This window comes from Pleurodeles waltl, chromosome 5 (assembly GCF_031143425.1).
Source record: "Pleurodeles waltl isolate 20211129_DDA chromosome 5, aPleWal1.hap1.20221129, whole genome shotgun sequence".
NCBI classification, from domain to species: domain Eukaryota; kingdom Metazoa; phylum Chordata; class Amphibia; order Caudata; family Salamandridae; genus Pleurodeles; species Pleurodeles waltl.
The window spans coordinates 737,380,909-737,403,769 of record NC_090444.1 but is presented as its reverse complement, the minus strand read 5'-3'; the positions used below and the strand labels follow the sequence as shown (position 1 = coordinate 737,403,769).

The window sequence follows — 22,861 nt, the reverse complement described above, 5'->3', positions numbered from 1 at the left end:
TAAAGAATCTGGACCTCATTCCATGGTGTCCACGCAAGACTGAAGAAACAGAGTAATAAAACAGGTACTGTGCGTAGGAACAAGGCATCCCCATATTCGAAGCGGACTTTAACCAACACTCACTGGTGCAACCCATGGTGGGCAGCTAGCCTGTTTGGGTGGCTGGTTTGTGATTGGGAATGAGGAAGTACTCAAGCACAAGATCCACCAGACCATGGTGCAACCTTTGGCCACCCCATACTGGCGCTCCTCGCGCTTATACTTGTATCAGTGTGCCTAAGTGCACTTGTTGCAGACTGTGACCATGCCAGAAGGGCTGGGACAGAGACACCCCAATCCTCTATCAGAAACACCTGCAAGGCACTGCCATCCCACTGGAACTGATACTGTCCAAAATTGGAAAAATAACACCAAAGAAGGTGTAGGTGGACTCAATTGTAAGGAGTGAGTGGCAAAAACTGTTTGACCTCCCGACGAACATTACTCTCCTATCTGCCCACGGAGGGTCAAGAAACACCTCTGTACTAGATTACTGCAGATATCTATCCAAAAGGAATTGTATAAATTGTCCCCTAAATCACGAAAGTATTACCTGAATGGAGAGTCATAATTTAATACCTTCTGTCACTTAAGAACATTATTAAACAGAAAATTATTTTCTCTTTTATAGGACAAAACCCTTGTTGAACACTGAATTTAGTAATTGCTATTAGATGGTTTGTTGAGTTCTGAGTTTCTAACCCCCACACTACCTCTGTGAGTAACCCTTGCACTGCTCAACTTCGCTATCTTGGTGGTGAAGTACGAAAGGAATGTACTTGGTGCTCAATTTTGGGCTCATTAATTAGGATAAGCCTTGGGATACCAGTAGCAAAAAGCTCAGATTCTCAGAATCTGAGCCTAGTAAGTCTTCATTGCCCTAAATATTCTTGAAAAGTACCCACAGTGTTTTTTTTTTATTACTTTACACCATATATCTCTCATATCAAAATCAAACACCCTGCAACTCTTTAATGATAATTAGGTAAAGGTTTGGAACACCATTTCCTACAATCCCACACTATAAATGACTCAGACATTACAATAAGAGTGCTGTAACAATAAAACGAAAAAAAGAGGAGATCTGAACGTTATATTGTTTATTCTTTCTGTGAAGTATGGGGGCTGAAAATAATCTCATACAGTTCCTGTGTAAAGAGGAGGGATGCACTCTATACAGTATCTACAATGGGCTTGAAGGTTGTCGCTGGGATCTAGGATATATGTTCGAAACAGCCCTTTACCCACATAATTTCTTACTTTCCAGGTCCTCAGAACTCAATACCCAGTGTGGGAACATGGTGATACTATTCATACATTGAAATGTCAATCGTCCTGTTTTGCCCAGATTCTTTCTGGCTAGTTCTATTATGATTTTCATCCCATGAACGTTCATCAAGTGCGATTTATTAAAGTCAGATTCAATTAAATAAGAACTCAAAAATTTATGAAAACTAGGCCTAAACAAAAGCCACATTTAAAAAGAGCATTTCATTCTAAACTTTGCATGACCAATGTATGGGCTTGAACCACTAATGTTAACTAATTCCAGCATGCTTCAACTAAAGAGAAATGTTTCAATTTTAACCTTAGCATGGCCTCTGCATGACATTTAAGATTGTTTTTGTGCAGGAAGGTGAACAATCTTTTCCTCAATGCAGCCGTCCTTGCACAATGGTGCAAAGGTTGCTGGGTTGACAATTTGCTCTTTCTACTTGGTGTGACCGAGAATTGAGTTCTCCACCTCCAGCCAATTATAGATATCAGCCAGCCAAGGTCTATCCACTGAAGCCTTGGGAGATTTCCAGTTCATTAAGAGAGGTCTTAAACATCAGCGAGGCAAGGTAAATACATCTACATTTAAATATCTTCTTCTTGGTGTGGGCCATTAACCCCAGTAAATAGACATACAGTTTTAGCAGACCAAACATCCTAGTTAAATCAACTACAACAGCGTTGATATGTGCCCATTACTTTCCAATGAGTGGGCAGCACCATACTGTGTGGTAAAAAACACATTCCACCTTATCTGCGCTATGCCTGGACACAGTGTGAGGGTGTTTCTGTAATATGACCTCTTCTTTATGAAGTTAAGAATATCTTACTTAGGCAGTCATAATGAAGCAACTTAATTCTCACATTCTTGGAAGACTTTAGCTTGGTAATAGAGTTCCCTATTCCACTCTGCATTGAATATGTTCCTTTTTAAATCACTTGTCCACATCTCCTTTATTCTTACCAAATCAGTCTTAGACGAGCTCTGAAGAGCATAATATATCCAGGTTATCAATTCTCTGAAAGGAAGAAGTAGGTGAACTATACTCTGCATGTGGAAAGTCCAAAAATACCATCAAAGATTGTTTTATCTTTGTTGAGTGAAGTAACATTGCACCTTTGCTCAAAAACGCCACCCGAGCAGCAAATATATTAAATACATCTTTAAAATTCTTCTCAGACTTCCTGGACTATTGTGCTACACTCATCTCCCACTTTTGGTTACTGTTGGCCCAGTGACGATGTGCATTTACTTTAGGTAACAAACACTGCACTCAAAAGTGTGTGCGGTTAATTGATAGGCACTGCTTTTTACAGTACTTTTTTCATTTTTCCTTTTCTATCTGCATTTGTTAAACATTGTCTTTTTTAATTTCCCAACATGGATAGGATGCAACATATTTTATGTTATACATTTGTCTGCGTCTGGATAAGTTAGTTTGAGATGGAAATTTCTGAATAAAAAACCCTCCTTTTTCCCCACACCCAATTGTTAGGTCAAAGCCTACTAGACAGTGCAGCTGTCTGGTTTGCTAAAGACATCTCAGGGTCATTCAGAAAGCTGACCTAGGAATGCATTCCGTCCTTTGATTACTATTGGTTTTGTGCTTTGTAACTCACATTCTCTGGCTTTCTATTTGCTGGCTTCATTGCTTTAGGCTGTCCAGCTTGAGTTTGTCCCTCCAGTTACCCAAACCTTGTTTACTGTATTCTCCCACGTACTGAAATCAGACCTTTAAAGGTTGTTCGTATCTTTCACATTTGCTGGGCACTCAAAAGATAGAGGTCAAAAGACAGGGTTTCTCTTCCAAGGAGCCTGGTGATTATTTTTCTTTCTCTAACTTCAAATTGATAGAATTTATGTGACAAGCTTGTTGGGCACCCATGTAAGGGAAGAAGGTTTTTTTTCAAGCACACAACAAAATAAATGAACTGTGCTAATGTTTCAGAATATAACAGAATTAATACAAATGAAGCACATTTTTTGTAATTCTGAAGTGTGGTGCAAACACGTATTTGAATACGGTCAAACACACTACTGCACTAGGTGATGACATTTTAACACATTATTGTAAAACCGCAGTATTTTGGTGCATATGTAATGGTCATTTCCACTGAAATGTGTTTCTGTAATGACAATGCACTACCACATTATGCATACGCCACACTACGCCACTCCACTCTATGCCTTGCCACTCCACTCTACACCCCTCCACTGTAAGACACTCTGCAACACGCCACTTAACTCCACACCACTCCCTTCAACACACAAGCCACTCCACTCTATGCCCCTCCACACCACTAACCCCACTCCACTCAAATCTACCCCACTCCACTCAAATCTACCCCACTCCACTCAAATCTACCCCACTCCACTCAAATCTACCCCACTCCACTTTAGTCTAGCACACCCTACTCCAATCTACCCAACTCCATCCCAATCCACTCCAGTCTACCCCTCCCCAATTAACCCCCCTCTACTCCAGTCCAATCTACCCCACTCTACCCCATCCCAGTATACTCCATTCCAATCTACCCCACTCTATCCCACTCCACTTAAATCTACCACACTCTGCTCAAATCTACCCCACTCCAATCTAACCCACTTCTATCTACCCCATCTACTCCACTCCAATCTACCCCACTCAAATCATCACTCTTCAATTTACCCCACTCCAATCAACCTGACTCAAACCTACCCTACTTGAATCCACCCCACTCCATTCCAATTTACCCTACTCTAATCACCTATCTACCCCACTCTAATCCATCCTAATCTAGCCCACTACACTCCAATCCAGTCTACCCCACTCCACTTTTCCCTAACTTATCTCACTCCAATCTATCCAACTCCAACCTCCCCCACCCCAATATAGTCCACTCCACCCCAATGCACCCCATGCCAACCTATCCTCTCCAATTCACTCAATCTACCCCACTCCACTCCAACCTACCCACTCTAAGTCACCCAGTCTATCCCAATCTACCACACTCCATTCCATTTTACCTAATTTACCCCACCTCGCTCTAATCTACCATGACACTCAAATAAACTCCACTCCAGTCCAACCTAACCCACTCCACCCCAATCCATCCCACTCCAATCTACCCTATCCCACTCAACCCCAAACTACCCAACACTATCTCCCCCAACCAATCCGCCCCACTCCAATCTTTTCCACTCCACTCTGTCCTACTCCACTCCTCTCCAACCTACTCAAATCCAATGTACCCCACTCTATTCCAATCTACGTCACTCCAGACTACCCCACTCCACTCAAAACTGCCACACTTCACTCTAATCTACCCTACCATAATCCATCCAATCTACCCCACTCACCCTAATCCATCCCAATCAACTCCAACCTGCTCCTCTCCACTTACCCACTCCACTCCACTCCAATCTACCCTAATCCACTCTACCCCAATCCACTCTAATCTACCCCAAATCACTGCACTTGACTCCTCCCCAATCCACCCCAATATAACTCATTCCACTCTACCCCAAGTCCAAACTACGCACTCCACTGCAACCTACACCACCCCAATCTTCCCCACTTGAACCCAATCTACCCTCATCCACTCTACCACACTTTACTTTACCACACTTCAGTCTATCCAAATCTACCCCTCTCTACTTCACTGCAATCTCTCACACTCCACTCACATCTACCCCACGGCAATCTAAGCCACTCCACCCCATTCACCCAACTCCAATCTACCCCACTCATCCCAATATACCCCACCCCAATCTACTTGACATCCATCTACTGCACTCCAATCTACTCCACACCAGTCTACCCCATTCTACCCAACATCACCCCACTGCACTGCAATCTACCCCACAGCACTTTACCTCACTCCAATCTACCCAATTACAATCTACTCCACTCCAGTCATCCTACTTCAGTCTATCCCATTCCATTGCAATCTACCCTACTCTAATCCACCCGATCTTCTCCACTCCTGCCTAATCTATCCCACTACACTCCAATGTCCCCCACTCCACTTTTCCCCAATCTATCTCGCTCCACTTCAATCTCAACTCCACTTCAATCTACCCCACTCCACTCTAATCTACCCCTTCACACTACCCTAATCTACCCATTCCAAATCACTCAATCTACCCCACTCCACTCTAATCTACCTCACTCCATTCTGCTCTACCCAATCTACTCCACTTCTCTTCACTCTATAAGACAACTATCTACTCAAATGTATCCCCACTCAAGTGTAATCTAACCCACTTAATCCCAATCCACCCCACTTCAGTCTACCCTACCCTACTTCACTCCAATCTACCCTACTCCAATTTACCCCATCCAATCTGCCCCATCCACACTCTAATCTACCCCAATCTACCGCACCCCAATCTACTTCACTCCATTCCAGTCTACCCCATCCTAACCCAACCTATACCACTATAATCTGCCCACCCCATCCCAAAGTACCCCACACCACTGTATCCAACTCCATTCCAACCTACTCCACTCCAATCTAATCCACTCTACAGCAATATACCATGCTCCTATCTATCTCACTCCAATCTACGCTCTACATCTCAATCTACCCTCCTCCACTCCAATCTACCCCAAATCACTGTGCTCCACTATTCTCCAATCTACCCTTCTCCAGTCCACTCTACCCCAATATATCCCATTTCAAACTACCCCACTCAACTCCAATCTACCCCACTCCACCCCAAACTACCCCAATCCTATATATCCCACTCCAACCTACTCCTATCTATCAAATTAATCTACCCAAGTCCCCCACTCCAATCTACACCAATCCACCCAAATCCATTCTACCCACCTCTTCCCCCACTCCACTCTACGCCAATCTACCCCATTCCACTCAACCCCATTCAAACTTATTACCTCAATCTATCCCGCTCCAATCTACCGACCCCACTCCGTGCCACTAACTTTTAGCCATGCTAAACAGCAGCCACTCTGGTGTTCAACATGGCTAAAACACAATCACACAGGTGAGACCTATTGGCTTTACCAATGCTTGTTCTTTTGTGGTAGCACCAAAAACTGTCCTTTTGTCAATTTTCCTCAACCTTCACATGAAACAGTTTGCTGCTCTTCTGAATAGACGGAACATAGCCATACACGGCCAAACAAAGGACATCCAAATATAGCTTACAGTGTTGTTTCAAATGCATTTTAGAGTTGAATGCTGATCTCTACTTTCTGCAGAACTAAACAACACATTGTTCTCTTACAATGGAATTCCTGCTCCTACGCTCAGGTCTGTAATCCACTTGTAGAGAACTCACTCAGCTCCATCAAACTGTTTGGTAGATCACCCCAACTTGTCCCAAATGCTAGAGCATTAGACTGTCAGCTTGCTACACTTCCTTGAGACCACACATGGAGAAAATATCTACATAAACACTTTATCAGATTCACCATCTTCGAAACGCCAGAGCAAGGATATTGATGAAGATATTCATAAAATGGCACAGTTGCTAGTCATGTTGTAGCGCCCTTCTTCCTAGCCTGCCCAGGTCTTCACTGGCTCCCATAACATTTAATGCTGATGAAGCAGTATGACTAGTGTCTGAGGCAAAGAAAGCATACGGTACTCTACCATACCTATAATTCACTTTGAGCTATCCTCCCATCTTCTAAAAATACTCATCACTGTTGTTAATACTGCACAAGAAACAGATTAAGACTGATGTAGGAAATTCCACTGAGGAAAAAGAAAGACAGCCTTTAACCAAAATATCTCAACTTCATCCCCGATACTTCAAACCATCTACTTATCTAGAAATGAAACATCCAAATCTAAAGGCCTGTTGCAAGGCCATAAAAAGCATTCCTTCAAATACTTTTTCCAGTTGCTGTTCCCTTATGCATTTCTCCATTCTCCTGGATTTGGTTTTGGTACAGGGTGGCAGCTCTAGTTACAGTGCTAGCTGAAAGAAGTAAAACCTATGTTAAGTGCTAGGGTAGAGTGCATTTTGAATTGGGGTGGATGGCAAATTCTATGGGTTTTCAGAAAGTGTTTCTCTTTGACGACAACAGTTATAAAACTACATTATCTTAAGATATCTCCATGGCGTGTACCATCAATCATGTCTGCATTAACATAGTAGCATAGATTTTTAACCTTGCAATATTAAATAAGCTCCTTACTGGGGGGAGAGGGGAGGGAAGAGAGGGCTTGTGGGTGGGGAGAACGTTCCTAGTTATGACTCATTTTAGTGATAGACTTCATGTCAAAGGAACATATTAGTTTAGTTTTAGGTCTTTTAAGCTTTATGTAACTGATCTGGACCACCTCAGAAATGCATCCAAACTAAACACTTCCACAACGTCGGACACTCTCAACCTCACCTCCTTCCTAGTTCGATAAATTTTTATATTGGTGAACTTTTTCCCCAGCCCCACCCATTGTATGGTGCTGCTGCCAGTTGTAGAAAACAAGCCCAGATGTACAGTATGGAAAGTGCACCCCAATGTTCAAAAGTACAATAATCTCAATGAATCATAATATGTTCCTTTGCTTTATTTAATCAATTCCAAAAACAGCCAATGCGTTTTGTTCACTCTACTTTAACATCATCGGGGCTGGGAATAACAAATTAAAAAAATACATACACATTAAAAAAAATGTAATACAAAACTCCACTTCCCCCTATTGGTATCCAAGCCTCATGAGCACATCAATAAAAGAAACTACTATGAATCTTTGGAACAATGGGGAGAACAAAATCTCCTTTTTAACTATGCGAAAGGGTGTATTACTGATCAGGTTTCCTATTTCCCTGGGTGCGACCGTCAGATTGAGTAGGAAGGACTTAGTGAGATTAACTTTAAATCCTGCCAAATGTTAAAATTCCTTTAGTTCAGCTTGCACTGCTGGCAGTGATGTATGGAGGGAAGTTAAAGAAAGGAGCACACCATCTGCAAAGAGTGAGATTTTATAAGTCAATGACCCAAAAGATATGCCCTGAATAGCTGGGCACTCTCGAATTCTAGCCGCAAGGGGTTGGATATTTAGATTTAACAAAAGAGGGGAAAGAGGGCAGCCTTGTCTCGTACCTCGCTCCAGTGAAAAGAACTCAGAAGCTTGGCCATTGACAAGGACTCTCGAACGAGGGTGAGCATAAATGCCTTGTATTTGTGTCCTAATCCATTCACCAAACCCTAATTGTCTCAGTGTCTGGAACAGGAATGAACAATCAATGCGATCAAAAGCTTTTTCAGCATCCAGGGCCAAGAGTACTAATGGTATCTTTTTCTTAGTTACTTTTTCTAATAGGTGGATCATACGCCTAAGGTTGTCAATGGGTCTGGTGACCTTTAATGAAGCCTGACTGGTCTGGGTGGATCAAGTCTAGCATAAGGTCCTTAAGTCTATTGGCCAATATTTTAGTGTATATTTTAGCGTCCAAGTTAAGTAAGGCTATTGGTCTGTAAGAGGAGCAAGCCGTCAAGTTCTTGCTGGCTTTGGGATTCACTGTTATAAAGGCTTCACCCATCAAAGGGGTGACTGCTCTCGTGTCTGCAAAGGAATTAAAGAGAGTTGTCAAATAAGCGACCAGGTCGGTTCTAAAGGTTTTAGAAAAATGGGCCGTCAGGGCTGGGGGATTTGTTAAGCTTAAGAGAGCCAATGGCGTTTTGAACCTAGTGCGATCTAATGTGCTCATCAAGCTCTTCCTGTTGTGCTGAGGAAGGTAGTCGTGTGGTGTGAATCCTGGGTCTTTGGAATGCAGCGCCTTGTAAGAAGCTCTAAGGGACTCCACTTTACCCTCTTCTGTATGGATCAGTGTCCTTGGTGTGGCTTGGATTGGCCCAAACTAATCCTTTTCTTGTTTTTTACTTAGGTGACGGTCTAAGTGTGTGCCTACTTTGTTCCATTTTTCGTATGTGGTCTGCCGGGGCGTAGTAATGTAAGGTGGTTCTTTTGGAAATATTCCCTGATAGCTAGTTCAAGTTTGTCACAGAGGGTATGGTCCCTTGTCAGCGGGGTCGGGAAGAACCATCTGCGAAAAGCTGGTCTCAGTCCCGGCCAGTCCAAGGTGACCTCTACCAATGCATGATCTGAGATCGTAATAGCGTGGATAGTGTCTGAGCGGATGCCCTGTTGTATTGTTTGGCTAACAAGTACATAGTCTATTCGGGAATATGTATATGGGAATGTGAGAAATACGTGTAGTCTTTACTGGTGGGGTGGGATACAAGCCAAGTGTCTAGGAGCCCCAGCTGTGTGACTTCTTGCTGCAGGGATCGAGCGAATATTCCTGTTTGCGACCTCTGTGGATGGGTACAATCTAACTCAGGGTTCCAAACTAGATTAAAATCTCCCAGTACTATTATCTCTCCCTCGGCAAACCCCGCTAACTGATTGAGAAAAGCAGTTAAACATTCTATCTGGTGCACATTTGGAGCATAGATCACAGCTATAGAACAGTGACAGCCCCGCATGGTTCCCTTCACCATCAAAAGCCTTCCCTCTTTATCTGTCTTGACCTGAGATGTGTGAAATGTAAGCGAAGAATGAAACAGCAAGGCTATACCATTGCGCTTAGATGTGGCTGATGATCTATAAAACAAGGGGTAAGTCTTATGTTTTAACCTATGATCTTCTGTTCTTTTCATATGGGTTTCCTGTAAGGCCACTACGTCAATCCTACGATGCAGGATATATTCCCAGAATTTAGTTAGTTTATGGGGGGAAATGAGGCCTATTAGATTCCAGGTACCTACTGTAACTGACATAGATAGGGGAAAGGTCTTCTGTCTAAAGTGTAATGGCCTTGTAAGTTATGATTTAGGACAGCGGGTCGATCCCATCCACTGCCTCTAACCCTGCTCTCCCCCACCCCACTCCACACTACCTGCCTTTTCAGCCCATTGCACCCGACATGCCATAGTACACTAAGGTGACAATCTTTGGTGCTGCATTCGCTTCTTAACCCCCATGTCATCCTGGCAGCCCCCATTAAAGCATTGTATGTGAGAAAGTGTTTAGTCTGAGATTTAAACAACATCAGCATATTTTAGGCCACCTCAGAGGCCATACATGGTTTCCTGTGAAAAAGATAATCATCATTAAGAATACCTGTTTCACCACTGGATCATATATTGTAAAGGACCATGGCTTTGCCCAAGTAAATTTCAATCGGCCCAGTCAGCTTTTACAATGTATTGACTCAGCTCTGATGGTAGTTCCTAAAATTAGCCCATCAGAAAGAGTTGCCAATCTTTTTCTTAACTGCATGTTTCTCAAACATCCGAAAACCCGCTTATTCAGTCGGCACATTAGGTAAGATGCCTTTTGTAACCAATTTGCCTTTTTGAGTCTCGGCATGATAAAAATTCTTGGGAGAGTAGCTGCCCTTGACAAATTATTTTGCTCTAACATGGTCTAATCTTTTAACACTGTTCTGTGTCCTTCTCAGGTCTTTTTAGAATTAGTTACTGATTTTTTTCCACTGCTTCTACTGGAGTCCAGGAAACTGGTCCTTTGCAGTTACAGCAATTTCTGTGGAGTATCTAAAATTAATTTAAACATAATAATATTTTATTTTTTAATTAAATCTTTTGTACTACCGAAGTTGTTAGCCAGCAGTTATTCAAATAAAAGATGCTCCTTTTACAGTAACTCAGGTTAAGGTGCACCTAAGCAAAAAGGCTTAATCAAGCTACCGTATTTTCCGCACTATAAGGCGCACCTAAGAGCCTTACATTTTCTCACAAATTGGCCGTGCGTCTTATAATCCGGTGCGCCTTTTGTGTGCACTGAGCTCCAAAATCTGTAAAAATGTTGTTGTGCTACTTTGGTAAGCGCTTTGCTTGATTGACTGTCGGACCATTTTTCGCTGACACAGGGACGTAATACGTACACTACGTAAGCTGGCAGTGATAAACCAATCAGAGAACATTATGTAATACGTACAGTACGTACGTTTACCTTCTCCACTCCTCCAGTAGGTATACTACCGGTATGCTGCAAAACAACATTTGTTTGTCTAAGGACCCCCGAAAATGGCACCAGTGAAGAGACATGCTTACAAGGCACAATTCAAACTACAGGCTTTCAGTTACGCGGTTGTAAATGGGAATAGAGCAGCTGCGAAAGAATTCAACATCAATGAATCTATGGTTCGGAAGTGGAGGAAGCAAGAAAATGAACTGCGCCAAGTTAAGAAGACGAAACAGAGTTTCCGCTGGAACAAATCGAGGTGGCCACAGTTAGAAGACCAACTTGAACAATGAATTAATGAACAAAGAACAGCCGTGAGAAGCGTCTCTACAGTCACTATTCGACTGAAGGCAACAACGATAGCACAAGACATGAAGATCGAACACTTTCAAGGAGGTCCGTCTTGGTGCTTTCGTTTTATGAAAAGGTGTCATCTCTCCATCCGCGCAAGAACTACCGTGGCGCAGCAACTGCCGGCGGATTACAAAGAAAAGCTGGCCATCTTCCGCACCTACTGCAGTAACAAGATTACCGACAAAAAGATCCAGCCCAACCACATCACCAACATGGACGAGGTCCCCCTCACTTTTGACATCCCCGTGAACCATACTGTGGAGAAAAAGGGGACCAGCGGGGCCTAAGAAGTCGGCTTTCACTGTTGTTCTTGGTTGAAACGGTAATGGACAGAAACTACCACCTATGGTCATTTTTAAGAGGAAGACGCTGCCAAAAGAAAGGTTTCCAGATGAAATCATCGTTAAGGTCAATCAAAAGGGCTGGATGGACGAGGAGAAAATGAGAGAGTGGCTGAGAGAGGTGTATGTAAAGAGACCGGATGTTTTTTTCCACGCATCACCGTCCCTGTTGATCTGCGACTCCATGCGTTCCCATCTTACCGCTGCTGTGAAAAACCAAGTGAAGCAAATGAATTCGGAGCTTGCCATCATTCCGGGAGGATTAACAAAAGAACGCCAACTGCTGGACACTGGTGTAAGCAGGGCGTTCAATGTGAAGTTGCGAGCGGCGTGGGAGTGATGGATGACAGACGGCGAACACACCTTTACTAAGACTGGGAGGCAGTGCCGGGCAAGTTACGCCACCATATGTGAATGGATTGTGGATGCCTGGGCTAAGGTATCTGCTTTAACTGTTGTCTGAGCTTTCGCGAAAGCCGGTATCATTGCTGAACAGCCACCTGGCAACAAGACTGACTCCGACAATGATGAGAGAGAACCCGGCATGTTTGATGGCGAAATTGCCCAGCTGTTCAGTTCATACACAGAAGATGAGGACTTTGATGGGTTTGTGGGAGAAGACTGATTAAAAAATAATGTCTGTGTATTGTTAAATAGTAGAATAAAGTTCAACTAAACTCACTGTTTTGCTTCCGTTACCTTTTTACAACACTATGAACACTGTTACCTTTTTTTGTAGACCGTATGTTTTAGCATGCGCCTTATAATACGGTGCGCATATGTGTGGGTTAAGTACAGAAATAGGTCCCGTAATTGAGACTGCGCCTTATAATCCGGTGCGCTTTATGGTGCGGAAAATACAGTAGTTGGATTTCACTGCAGACAGGGCATTAACCCCCTTATCCAATGTCAGGGCATTTACTTGTAAATCCTTATTTTATGGCAATGAAGATGGGAAATACTTCTAAATCACACCGTTTCTTGACAACAGTAGGAGGCGAGACAGTTCAAAAAAGGTAGAAAACAAAAGTTCTTCGAATTTTCTAACTGGACACCAGGCGTTATATCTGAGAAAGTGCAAGAGTCTAGAAGGAGCACACTTACTCTGTCTCTAAAAAAGTGCACCATAACTTTACACTGAGAGTGCAAGTGCAGCGAAAGAAAAGAAGAGTATGAAATGAGTCTTCACTTCAAAAACTCAGGAGAGCTTCATAGATGGTAAGGTCCATCAATCGCAAGACCTTAAAAAAACATTACAGCTTCAAGAAAGAATCACGTGCGTCAGCAAGGGAGAGGCTGGCCAGTTTTGGGCACTGCAGTCTACAGTGTCACCAAATGTACCATGTGAAGGCACCCTGTCAGTAACTTTGGAAACCTCCAAATAGAGGCAGTCCCCTAATCAAAGCAAACAGGCAGTGATATAGGCCCAATGTAGATATTGTAAAGACTGGAGGACAGAAATAACCACAAAGCAACGCCGCATGTAACAAACTAAAAAAAGAGACATTGGAGAAGTTGTAAAAAATACTGTCTGCTAAAGAGCGGCCAGGAACAGTCATACTCAAGTGGATAGTCCAAGCATCTCTAATCCCCTGGCTAATAAGAATGGGATGGCTGAATGTGTTAAATGCCAGATTCAGAGAGATTCCAGAGGACCACTGCCAACTGTCAACACCTTGTAGCGCATTACACCTCCATTACAAGATGTTTGTAAAAAGTATGTGCGAAGCTTCAGAACCATGCACATAAATCACTCTCTTGGGTACAGATCATCATAATTGATATTCTCACTTGAAATCGCACATTGGGATCTGGACAACGATTCCCAGTGCTTATTTAGTAGGTAGTAATAACTGGTATAGAACTGATCAAAAATAAATCTAAGGCAAAAACACCCCAGAATATGCAGAGTGTCAGTGCCACTGTGTAAGCCATCAACTGTTATGTTACATTGTCATTTCTATAGTTAGCAAAGTATCACCCAGATTTTCACTCCATACTCTTTCACTGTTGGTTTAAACATGAGCCTGGGCACACTGGTTGCGGGCAGTGATTGCTTCGAACAACACTAGCAATTTTCAGAATCCGGTTACTTTTTTTAAGTCTGATCAAAAGACAGCTCTCACCCGCTTTATGTTTTTAAAAATCATTTTAAAAAAGTGATACGTGTAGATATTCATAGAGGGCTTTTCCGGCAGCCCTTTTCTTCAATTGATCTCTTCAATAGGATGGCATATAACTTAAGGCAATGGATCAGCCCACTTCATCAATTGGTTGTCTTGAACTGTGAGCCATGGCATTTACTTGAATCACATCCGCAAAGATGCCTAAAAACAAGGGGACTTTCACTTATTTTTATTTGCAAATGTATTCCCTGCTACCTTCCAAAATTAGCATTCTTTTTAAACTTTTAAACCTTTGATTTCTATTACATATGCTTAAAAAATTAAAAAGAGGTCACAAAGGCCTATAAGCTTTGTTGATGCCTGTTAAGAATCCTTGCTAAGTTATACAAAATACAAGGATGGTCCAGTAAATAGCTCACCATACACTGCTTCTAAAGAACAAGTTACATATTTGTAAAGCTCTTTCTGGTAGAGACTTTATCTAACTGCAGATCCTCACTGACTCTCCTACCTCCCCGTTCTGTGAACTAGTCTCTTACCATTAGGAATGCATCATAGAAGATAAACCTTTTGAATAGACACCCAAGCAATACCTCCCAAGTGTTGGGCCCATGAACTGACTAACTAAAAAGTCCTGAAGAACATAGCGGGCAAACTGCCCATCTTGGAGGACCTGACTGTCTAGATAATAGTGCCTCATGAACTTATGAAGTGACACCCATGTAGCAGTCTGACAAATGTTAAGAACTGGCATCCCGGGTGCCAACGCACTGGTAGCAGCCTTGGCTCTAGCTCAAACCCTATGGGGGCTGCTTTGTGCTAAGTACGTAGCAGATCTTAATGCAGAGTGCGATCCAGCGCAAGGTGGTCCTTTTCTGCACAGCATGGCCTTTCTTTGCTGAACCTGATAAAGAGCTGTTTACCCTCCTAGTGTTCTTTTGTGTGATTGATGAGGAACCTGCAAGCACTTTTTGTATCCAACTGGTAAAGTTGCTCCTCCTCCGCCTTAAAGGGGTTAGATGGAGCAAAGAATGCCAGAATTGTGATATTCTGACCAACATGAAAGGGAATCACTACCTTCGGTAGGAAAGAGGCTCAAAATTGAATACTGGTTTATCTGGGTGGAGTGTGGTATAGAACAGGTTGACATAAAAGGCCTGTAACTCACTAAAGCCTTGCATCAATGTTATAGCAAAAAGAAAGACTCTCTAGAGGGAAAGGAGCCTAGGAGAACTACTGTGGAGGGGCTCAAAAGGCGTGCTCATGAGGAATGTGAGGCCCAAACAAGTTCCAGTCCCACTGGAGCATAGCAAATGAAGGGGGAAACATGTTCTAACCCTTTGAGGAAATGCATCACAACGGGTGATTTAAATAATATTGGGTAATCTGAAAAGGTGGAGAGGTACCATTTAACAGTGGCCAGAGCAATGCTTTGGTGGATGAGGGACAAATCAAACAGCAGAACTTCGAGCAGTTTGGCATGGAGTGGTCGATCTGTTTACCATGCCACAAATTTATCTGAATGGCTGGCATATACAGATTTAGTTGAGACACACCTGGCTGCCGAGATGACATGCACGACTTAGGAGGGAATGTTGAAGGCACTCAACTGTTGCTGCTCAGTCTTCACAAAGGAGGTGTAGGTTGCTCAGGTTTCGGTGCAAAACCCGGCCCTTTTGCTGTGACCTGAGATCCTTCCCAAGATGTAGCCTGATTGGAGGACAAATGCTTATGCCCAAAATTTTGGGATACCATACTGTCTGGGCCCAAACCGGGGCCACTGGTATGACCTGAGCCTGGTCATTCCTGATCTTCTTTAGAACTTTGAACGCATCACAGAGCGAAAGCCATCACCTTTGTGAACAACAAGGGGTGCTGGTAGAGCCAAAAGGGAGAACTACGAACTGAAAATGCTCATGGCCCACCGTGAACCACAGGTATCGCCTGTGGGCCTGCAGGATACAGATATGGAAATAAGCGCCCGTCATGTCCAGGGCTTGTGTAGGCCAGGATGAGCATGTTGAACATATCTTTCTGCTGAAAGGCATGAGGGCGAGGGTCTAAAATGGGACTAGGGACTCTGTTTTTTGGCACCAGGAAGCAGAAGGAATAACAACCACGACCAACCTCTAGTACCGGTACCCTCTGTTTAGCTCTGTTGGCCAAAAGAACCCGCACTTCCAGCTGCAAGAGTGACAAGTGGTCCTCTGTCAGCCAGTGGAGGATGGTGGAAAGTGCAGTGGGGTCTCGAGAAATGCCAAAGGATAACTAAATTTGCAGGACCCACTTGTTCTAAGTTATCACCTGCCACCCTGTCAGAATGTGTTGGATCCTGCTTCCTATAGGGTGGGTGCCTGGTATAAGGGTAGGATAAGGAGGCTTGGGCTGGGGGGCGGCAGCTGAAGGGGCAGAAGACTGGGCCACACATTTTCCCTGTTGCCCTCTCCTATGGTTACAGTGTCTGGGGCCATGAAAAGGCCTGGGGAGACTGTTGCACTTGTTGGTGCTGTTGGCAGCATTGGGAACCTCTACCATGACAATGGAGAGGGAAACACAGCTTGTACGGTTGGTGTGAAGGAGCAGAAAGGACCAAGGAGAATGCTGTGTCTCTGCTATCTTTGGAGCGCTCCAGGGTCAAGTCTGCTTTATCTCCAAAAAGTCAGGAAGCCATCAAATGGAATTATAAGGCTGGCCTGGATGTCACCTGAAAAGCCAGTGGAGCAAATCAAGGTGTGCCTGTGAATTGCCACACTGGATCCCATAGCTCTACTGTGGGAGTCAGTGGTATAGTTCCGGGACCACGGGCAACACTTGGTCCATGGAGTCCCACAAGGTGTGTGAAGAGCCAAATTTGTAGAGGAAAAAGACTGCTTACCAAAAGTTTCTTTCCTCTTCGATTTCTATCAGGGGGTGTACTGGGAAACGATTTTAGGATTACCACAAAGCTCTCAGGGGTGGGGTGCTGGGTGAGGAATGCTAGGTCACCCAGAGCAGGGCAACAACATCTGGTGATGTGATGCACAGCTGGGCCTGAGCAGGGGTTGACCCAGGTAGACCAGATCAGTATTTGTGAAGTATCCAAACCACTGACATCTCGGAGGTGTTCCTACCAGTTGTACTCAAGGTAAAGCTGGACAATCTCATCCCCAGCATCATAGCGCTCAGTATCAGGGTCTGTGTTGAATAACTCATGAAAGACATGAGCCCGTCCAGAAGATAGAGGAACTGTACTGGAGTCAAAAGGGTGCTAAAAAGGTTACAGCTAAGATAAAGAACCATGCAGGCTCGGTCAAGGCTGGGTAGGTGCTGACTTGAAGTCAGACAACACTATTTGATAGCCGTCGCCATTCAGAATCGATGATGCTGGCATCGGAGTGGGTGAATCGCATTCTGGCATGGGTTGTGAAGCCAGAAAGGGAGTCAGTACAGAAGTCTGTCTGGAGTACTGAGCAGATTCAGAGAGCCAACTGCCACCGAGGGCAGAGCCTTTGGCGGAAGAACATTTGGGAGGCACCTCCACTCCTTGAAGCCCAAAGGCACTCCAGAGGAAGTCAGTAAAATGCCAAAAAGCTGCAGCTTGTCTTCACAGAAGTTCTCTATTTGCTGTAGCAATGCCAATAGCCAGGGAAATTCTGGTTGCTGTGAAACAAGTGACGAAATTTACTCAAAGTAGAACAGCTACTAGAAAGCAACCTGGAGGCACAATGAAACGCTTGCTCCTTGTTGGAGACAAAGAGTAGCAGGGTGAGGTAGCATCCCTCTCGGACTTCTTACACTGTTTCTTGGATGTGCCCGAGGACTTAGATATCGAAGATGACTTGTTACAGGAGCAACCTTGAAAGCAGGATCAGGCCCTTCCATTAGTCCTGGACTGGTCTCAGAGCAGGGACTTGCGGTGCTCTGCCAGGAAGACCTTTCCTTCCTGGTCTCAAAAGGCCTTGGAGTGCGTCAAGACACAATATCTGCAGGCCTTGGAGTCATGGTCCGACCCAACGCACACAGGCAAACCACACGTGGGTTAGCACAGACACCAGTTTGAGATATTCCTCAATGGGTTTAAATCCTGTAGATTTGGTAAGTGGGAGGTGGCATAGTTCTCTTGCACACTTGGAAATTTTAGAAGAAATTCTTAATAGAAAGAGTGTCAAAGAAACGACGGGTAGCTCCAGATCTGTAAAAGGAACAGAAAGAAAGGAACTCAGGTCATCATGCATGGGTGGTGCCCAGGCACGTCATATGCGGCAGAGAGCAACACCAACATGGAGCTGTCACCTGCTGGCGTGCAGGGTTACTGCTGAGTATGTTACAGATCTAGTCTAATGCTTGGGAATGTATTCAAAAATTGAGGGATCGGCAGTTAGAAGCCTCTATCAGAACTACATCCTGTCCTTTTTTAGGAGGGGGGGAGTAGCTGAGGGGGCTGGGTGTAATCTAGGCTAATGCACTTATTTACCTTTGCCTGGACACAGTAAAGGTGTTTAATGTTCACTCCTTCTTTAAGGGACGTCACCAGCGGTTTTGGACCCATAATTATGGAAGCAGGTAATTAACAGGCCTTACAGTCTGAGTTTGCGTTAAATAGTTCTTATATATTCATCAAAGTAGTGTTGCAGCATGGGTGGGGATCAGCAAGTTTATTTAACGGTCCCAAATCACTCTAACTGATCGATACTTCTATCTCATTTCTGAACACATTACATGTATTGATGCTTCTCACCTCAGTGACAATTTTAGTTTTTAAAGCTCTGCTAATACTTTTATTCTATCCATCCATTTTTTTCTACCACACAACCTAATGTATAAACTTACCCTGTTCCACCTTCAGGGTGCTGTGCCACAGAGAGTTTGAGCCAGGCTGAAGCCTGAAACTTGGCTCTGGCTCAGTTGGAGGTCTTATTGGAACCTAGAACCCATAACGAGGTGAGTTTTCATTACCTTCTGCTTACCACACTCCCTCTACCCAGTAGGTGGTGTTGCTGCCAGAGCTGCCACCTCTGGCAATGGGGAACCAGGCTTGAGCCTCAGCTTAACATCCTGTGATTCTGGGCAAATTGCTTAGGGACAGATGTCTGTACATTTGGAATCACAATTTCAAATGTTCGCAACTCTACAGAGTTCATTTGCGATTCCCAGTGGGTCACAAATAGACCTACCTCATTAATATTCATAAGGTAGGTCTTGCTTTGCGACCCACTGGGAACTGCAAAAAATCACAGGGATGGTGGCCTGCTGGGGGGTCAGCAGACTACCATGTCTGTGACTGCTTTTAAATAAAGCAATCTTTTTCTTTTAAATGCAGCCCATTTTCCTTAAAGAAAAACAGGATGCCTTTAAAAAAGAAAATGAAAAGTTTTTGTTTCATTTTTAGATCAATCTTAGGCAGTTCTCAGCGCTGTCTACAAGACATGATGTATTCAGTTTATGGGCTTTTAACCACCACACCCACTCTTGCCATTCGTTCTTTGCTGTGCTTGTCTTAAATGCTTCCTCTTTATTTGCACATTTTTCTAACTGTCCCTCTCTTAGTTCACTCCCAGGCGATTTTACTAAGAGAACATTTTTGTTGGCCAGCAGACTACTTTCACGCTTCCTCCTGTTACAGTGTGTGATGGCCCTCCTCCCGTCTGGGCATTGAAGCCTTAGTGTTCTTTTTAGGTTGTCCAGTGTTTGCAGTGCAGTCGCTCTTGTGATTGAGTCAGTTACTTCTAAAATACTTGTAGCTTGTAAGGTCGTGTTTAAGGACTGACTTCCAGTTAAAAGATGATTTTGGGATGGCAGTTCGTTCTTTAAGCTTGCCTCGTTTGCTATGAGGATTGCTGATATTTTTTGTGTTCTGATGAAAACGCAGTCATGCGATTTGTTTTCCACTGCAAACAAACATTCTTAAATTATTTACTACTGGTGTTTTTTGTTTATAGCTGTGTTTGAAAACTGATGGATTTTGTGCCGCTATGTACGGTATCTAATTACCTCAGTTTATTGATTTTAAAATAAAACTCCTGATTTTGATTGCGATTTATGGTAACTGGTCATTTGTATTTTTTAAATTATTTTATGAGTAACTGACTGAACCCCTGCCCTACCAGCCTTCAAAAGAAAACACACCCTGCAAGAGTGAGGTGGAGGGGCAGAGAGTGGCTGTAAATGGATTAAAGTGGCACCTTAAATTGCAGCAGCTGTGTTTTTCAAAGGAGAGCTTTGGGCACCAGAACGTTTTTATTAACAAATTAAGCACTGCCTACTAGCTTTCTAAAGAAAATGCACTCAAATAAAGAGTTTGCTTTTAAGTTTAGCATGTCATTACCTAAGTTTGCTGAATGTAAAATCAAACTCTTGTTGTTTAAGCATGCTTTGTTTAGAATGCGGTGGAAGGGCTGGATGGAGTCAGCTACCTCAAAAATATTTGTAGCTTATAAACCACCAGTTAAGTCGTGTTTAAGGGTTGCCTTCCAATTAAAAGGAACTTTTGGGTTGACATTTCCTTCTTTAAGCTTGCCTAGTTTGATTTGAGGATTGTTGTTATTTTTAGCTTTCTGATGAATATGCAGTTTCAATAGCAGTATAATTATAAATTAACCATTCAATACTTAAAGCAAAACACACCACCAACACACCTAAACAAAAAAAATTGCCATGCTCTGCATAAAATGCTGCATAGCAGGCAGGACCTATTCGCTATGACAAATTCTCCCAATTATTAAAAAATGCTTTTACAGACATTCACAAAGGAGAAAAGGTCCCTTTGGGGACCCCTTCCCATTTGCAAATAGGTTACCACCAATTTAGAATTGGTGGTAACCTGCAAATGTTTTGCAACTGCATTTTGGTCGCAAAACATTTAAACATACCACTGTGATTCGGATTTAGGAAGAGACGCCCTAAACACTACACTTCCTAATACCGAATCGCAGTTTTGCATTGGAACATACCAAAAAGCTTTTTAGCGGTCGCAAACGGCCCGATTATGCGAATCAGACCGTTTGCGACCTCTAAAAAGCTTTGAACATCCGGCCCTTAATCTCCTCATGCCTATAAACAATAAATATGACCTTGTGTAATGTGACTGGTGCTCCCTTCTAATCTGTTGGCTAGCCCACCTCTACTTTCTGCGAGCCTCTCACATGTCACAGCTTTAAATCCACCTGCAGCTGTCCGGCTTCTAACATTCTACCGCCAATAAAGACCACTTTTTATTTCAAAGTTCACCCTGCCCTCGAACACACGCAAATTACTCGTCCAAAAACTTAAACTCAAATGGCTTCTAAGGATATTTTGGGCATGTGAACCCCCTGGCCCGCTTATCCAGAAGCGACGCGTGAAAAACATCAAGCAATGGAGTTTATTTACTATTTACAAACCGAATCTGTACAGGACACTCACCTTTGCTTTGGATGAAAGGCCGCGCAAGTTGAGTCGAGCGGAAGACAGCATCTGCACGGCTTCCTGGTGGTTAGTTTTGGTCTTGCTGCAGCTCACCGCCACTAGGGGTCAGAGTGGAACATCATTCAGTTTAGCACACTAGTACATAATACCATTACCGTTGCAGACAAGGCCTAAAAACAGCATTATGTTGTTTTTTGTTGTTGTTGTTAAACAGCTACTTAATAGTAAACACAGGAAAGACATTCTTGGAACAACAAAGGTACGTTTAACAACGGCTCAAGTCGAAGTTTACAATTCTGATTTGTATGAACAAGAGGCCAAAGTGAAACAGTTCTACTGTATCAAAGGGCCGCTCAGCAAGAGTACGGATGAGAAAGAAGGGGACAGCAGAAAGTGAACACAGTACAAGAGGCAGATCTCGCAAGCACGAATGCACTCTGCCGCCGATTTTAAAGATGTATGTCTCTCAAAAGAACCCTCACCCTTACTTTTATGGTCTTACGATATCGAAGTTGACATTTGTGGTTCAACTGAACAAGGTACAGCACTTTGATGCTTAGTTTGAACCACTGCTTTAAATGGGCCGGTACTGTCCGGTTATCAGTACCGGCACTTTTTTTATTTTGAAAGGAAGAGTACCTGCACTTCCTTTCATAAATGTAATACTTTTAGTTGGAGAGTACCGGCACTTCTCAGAAAGAAGCAGGTACTCTGATACAGAGTAGCTGCACTTCTATTTTTCCATTTCAAGCATTGGTCTGAACTCCATTTGTAGCAGACTTGACCCCTTACTCTTTTGAGCCATATATTGTTTGAGTGCTGCAGCATCCTTTCTCCGTTGGACAACTCATACTCATCAAGCACTCATAAGCTGATTCCTTCGTGTCTTTTTTTATGAATTGTAGGCCTGGGTTTGAAAAAAATCCTCCCTCCTTTTCCTCCTCACGGCCACAGCACGAGCAGATGGGCGAACACACCCAGGACAGGCCAACAAAATCACTATGAATACGCTGTCCGGGGGAGGCGGGACACAGGATGCATAGATAGTGTTAGCCAGACTGGAACTAAATGATCTACAACCGTGGCCTTCGCCAGGTTCACTTGCTCACTGCTCGCGGGGTTGCTGCGGCCGCAGATATAGCGAGCACCTTTGTCGAGGACCCCCAGCTTGATTTTAGATTCACCGGATCTCAAGTCCTCGGGCAGAGACACAACCACCTGGATTGTGGGCGCTGCATTTCCGGAAGTTTCATTAGAGCATAGGTGCACAAGCTCAGGTAGATGGGGGGGTGCAGAAGGGGTGTGTCGCAGTGGTCTTCACAGCCACCGACACGTCTCTCGAGCAGTCTGAAGGCCGCTCCACAGCGTCCAACAGTGTTGGTGGAGCTGAATCAG

At 43.6% G+C, this 22,861-nt stretch overlaps 1 protein-coding gene across 1 annotated transcript in view; it reads right to left on the bottom strand.

Annotated features, from left to right (window-relative positions):
* Positions 1 to 22,861, bottom strand: part of TTC27 (tetratricopeptide repeat domain 27) — a 1,165,789-nt gene that overhangs the window by 42,090 nt on the left and 1,100,838 nt on the right. Inside the window, exon 19 of the mRNA XM_069234695.1 lies at positions 21,464 to 21,564. Coding sequence (XP_069090796.1) covers positions 21,464 to 21,564 — 101 coding nt within the window. The remainder of the gene's footprint in view (positions 1 to 21,463; positions 21,565 to 22,861) is intronic.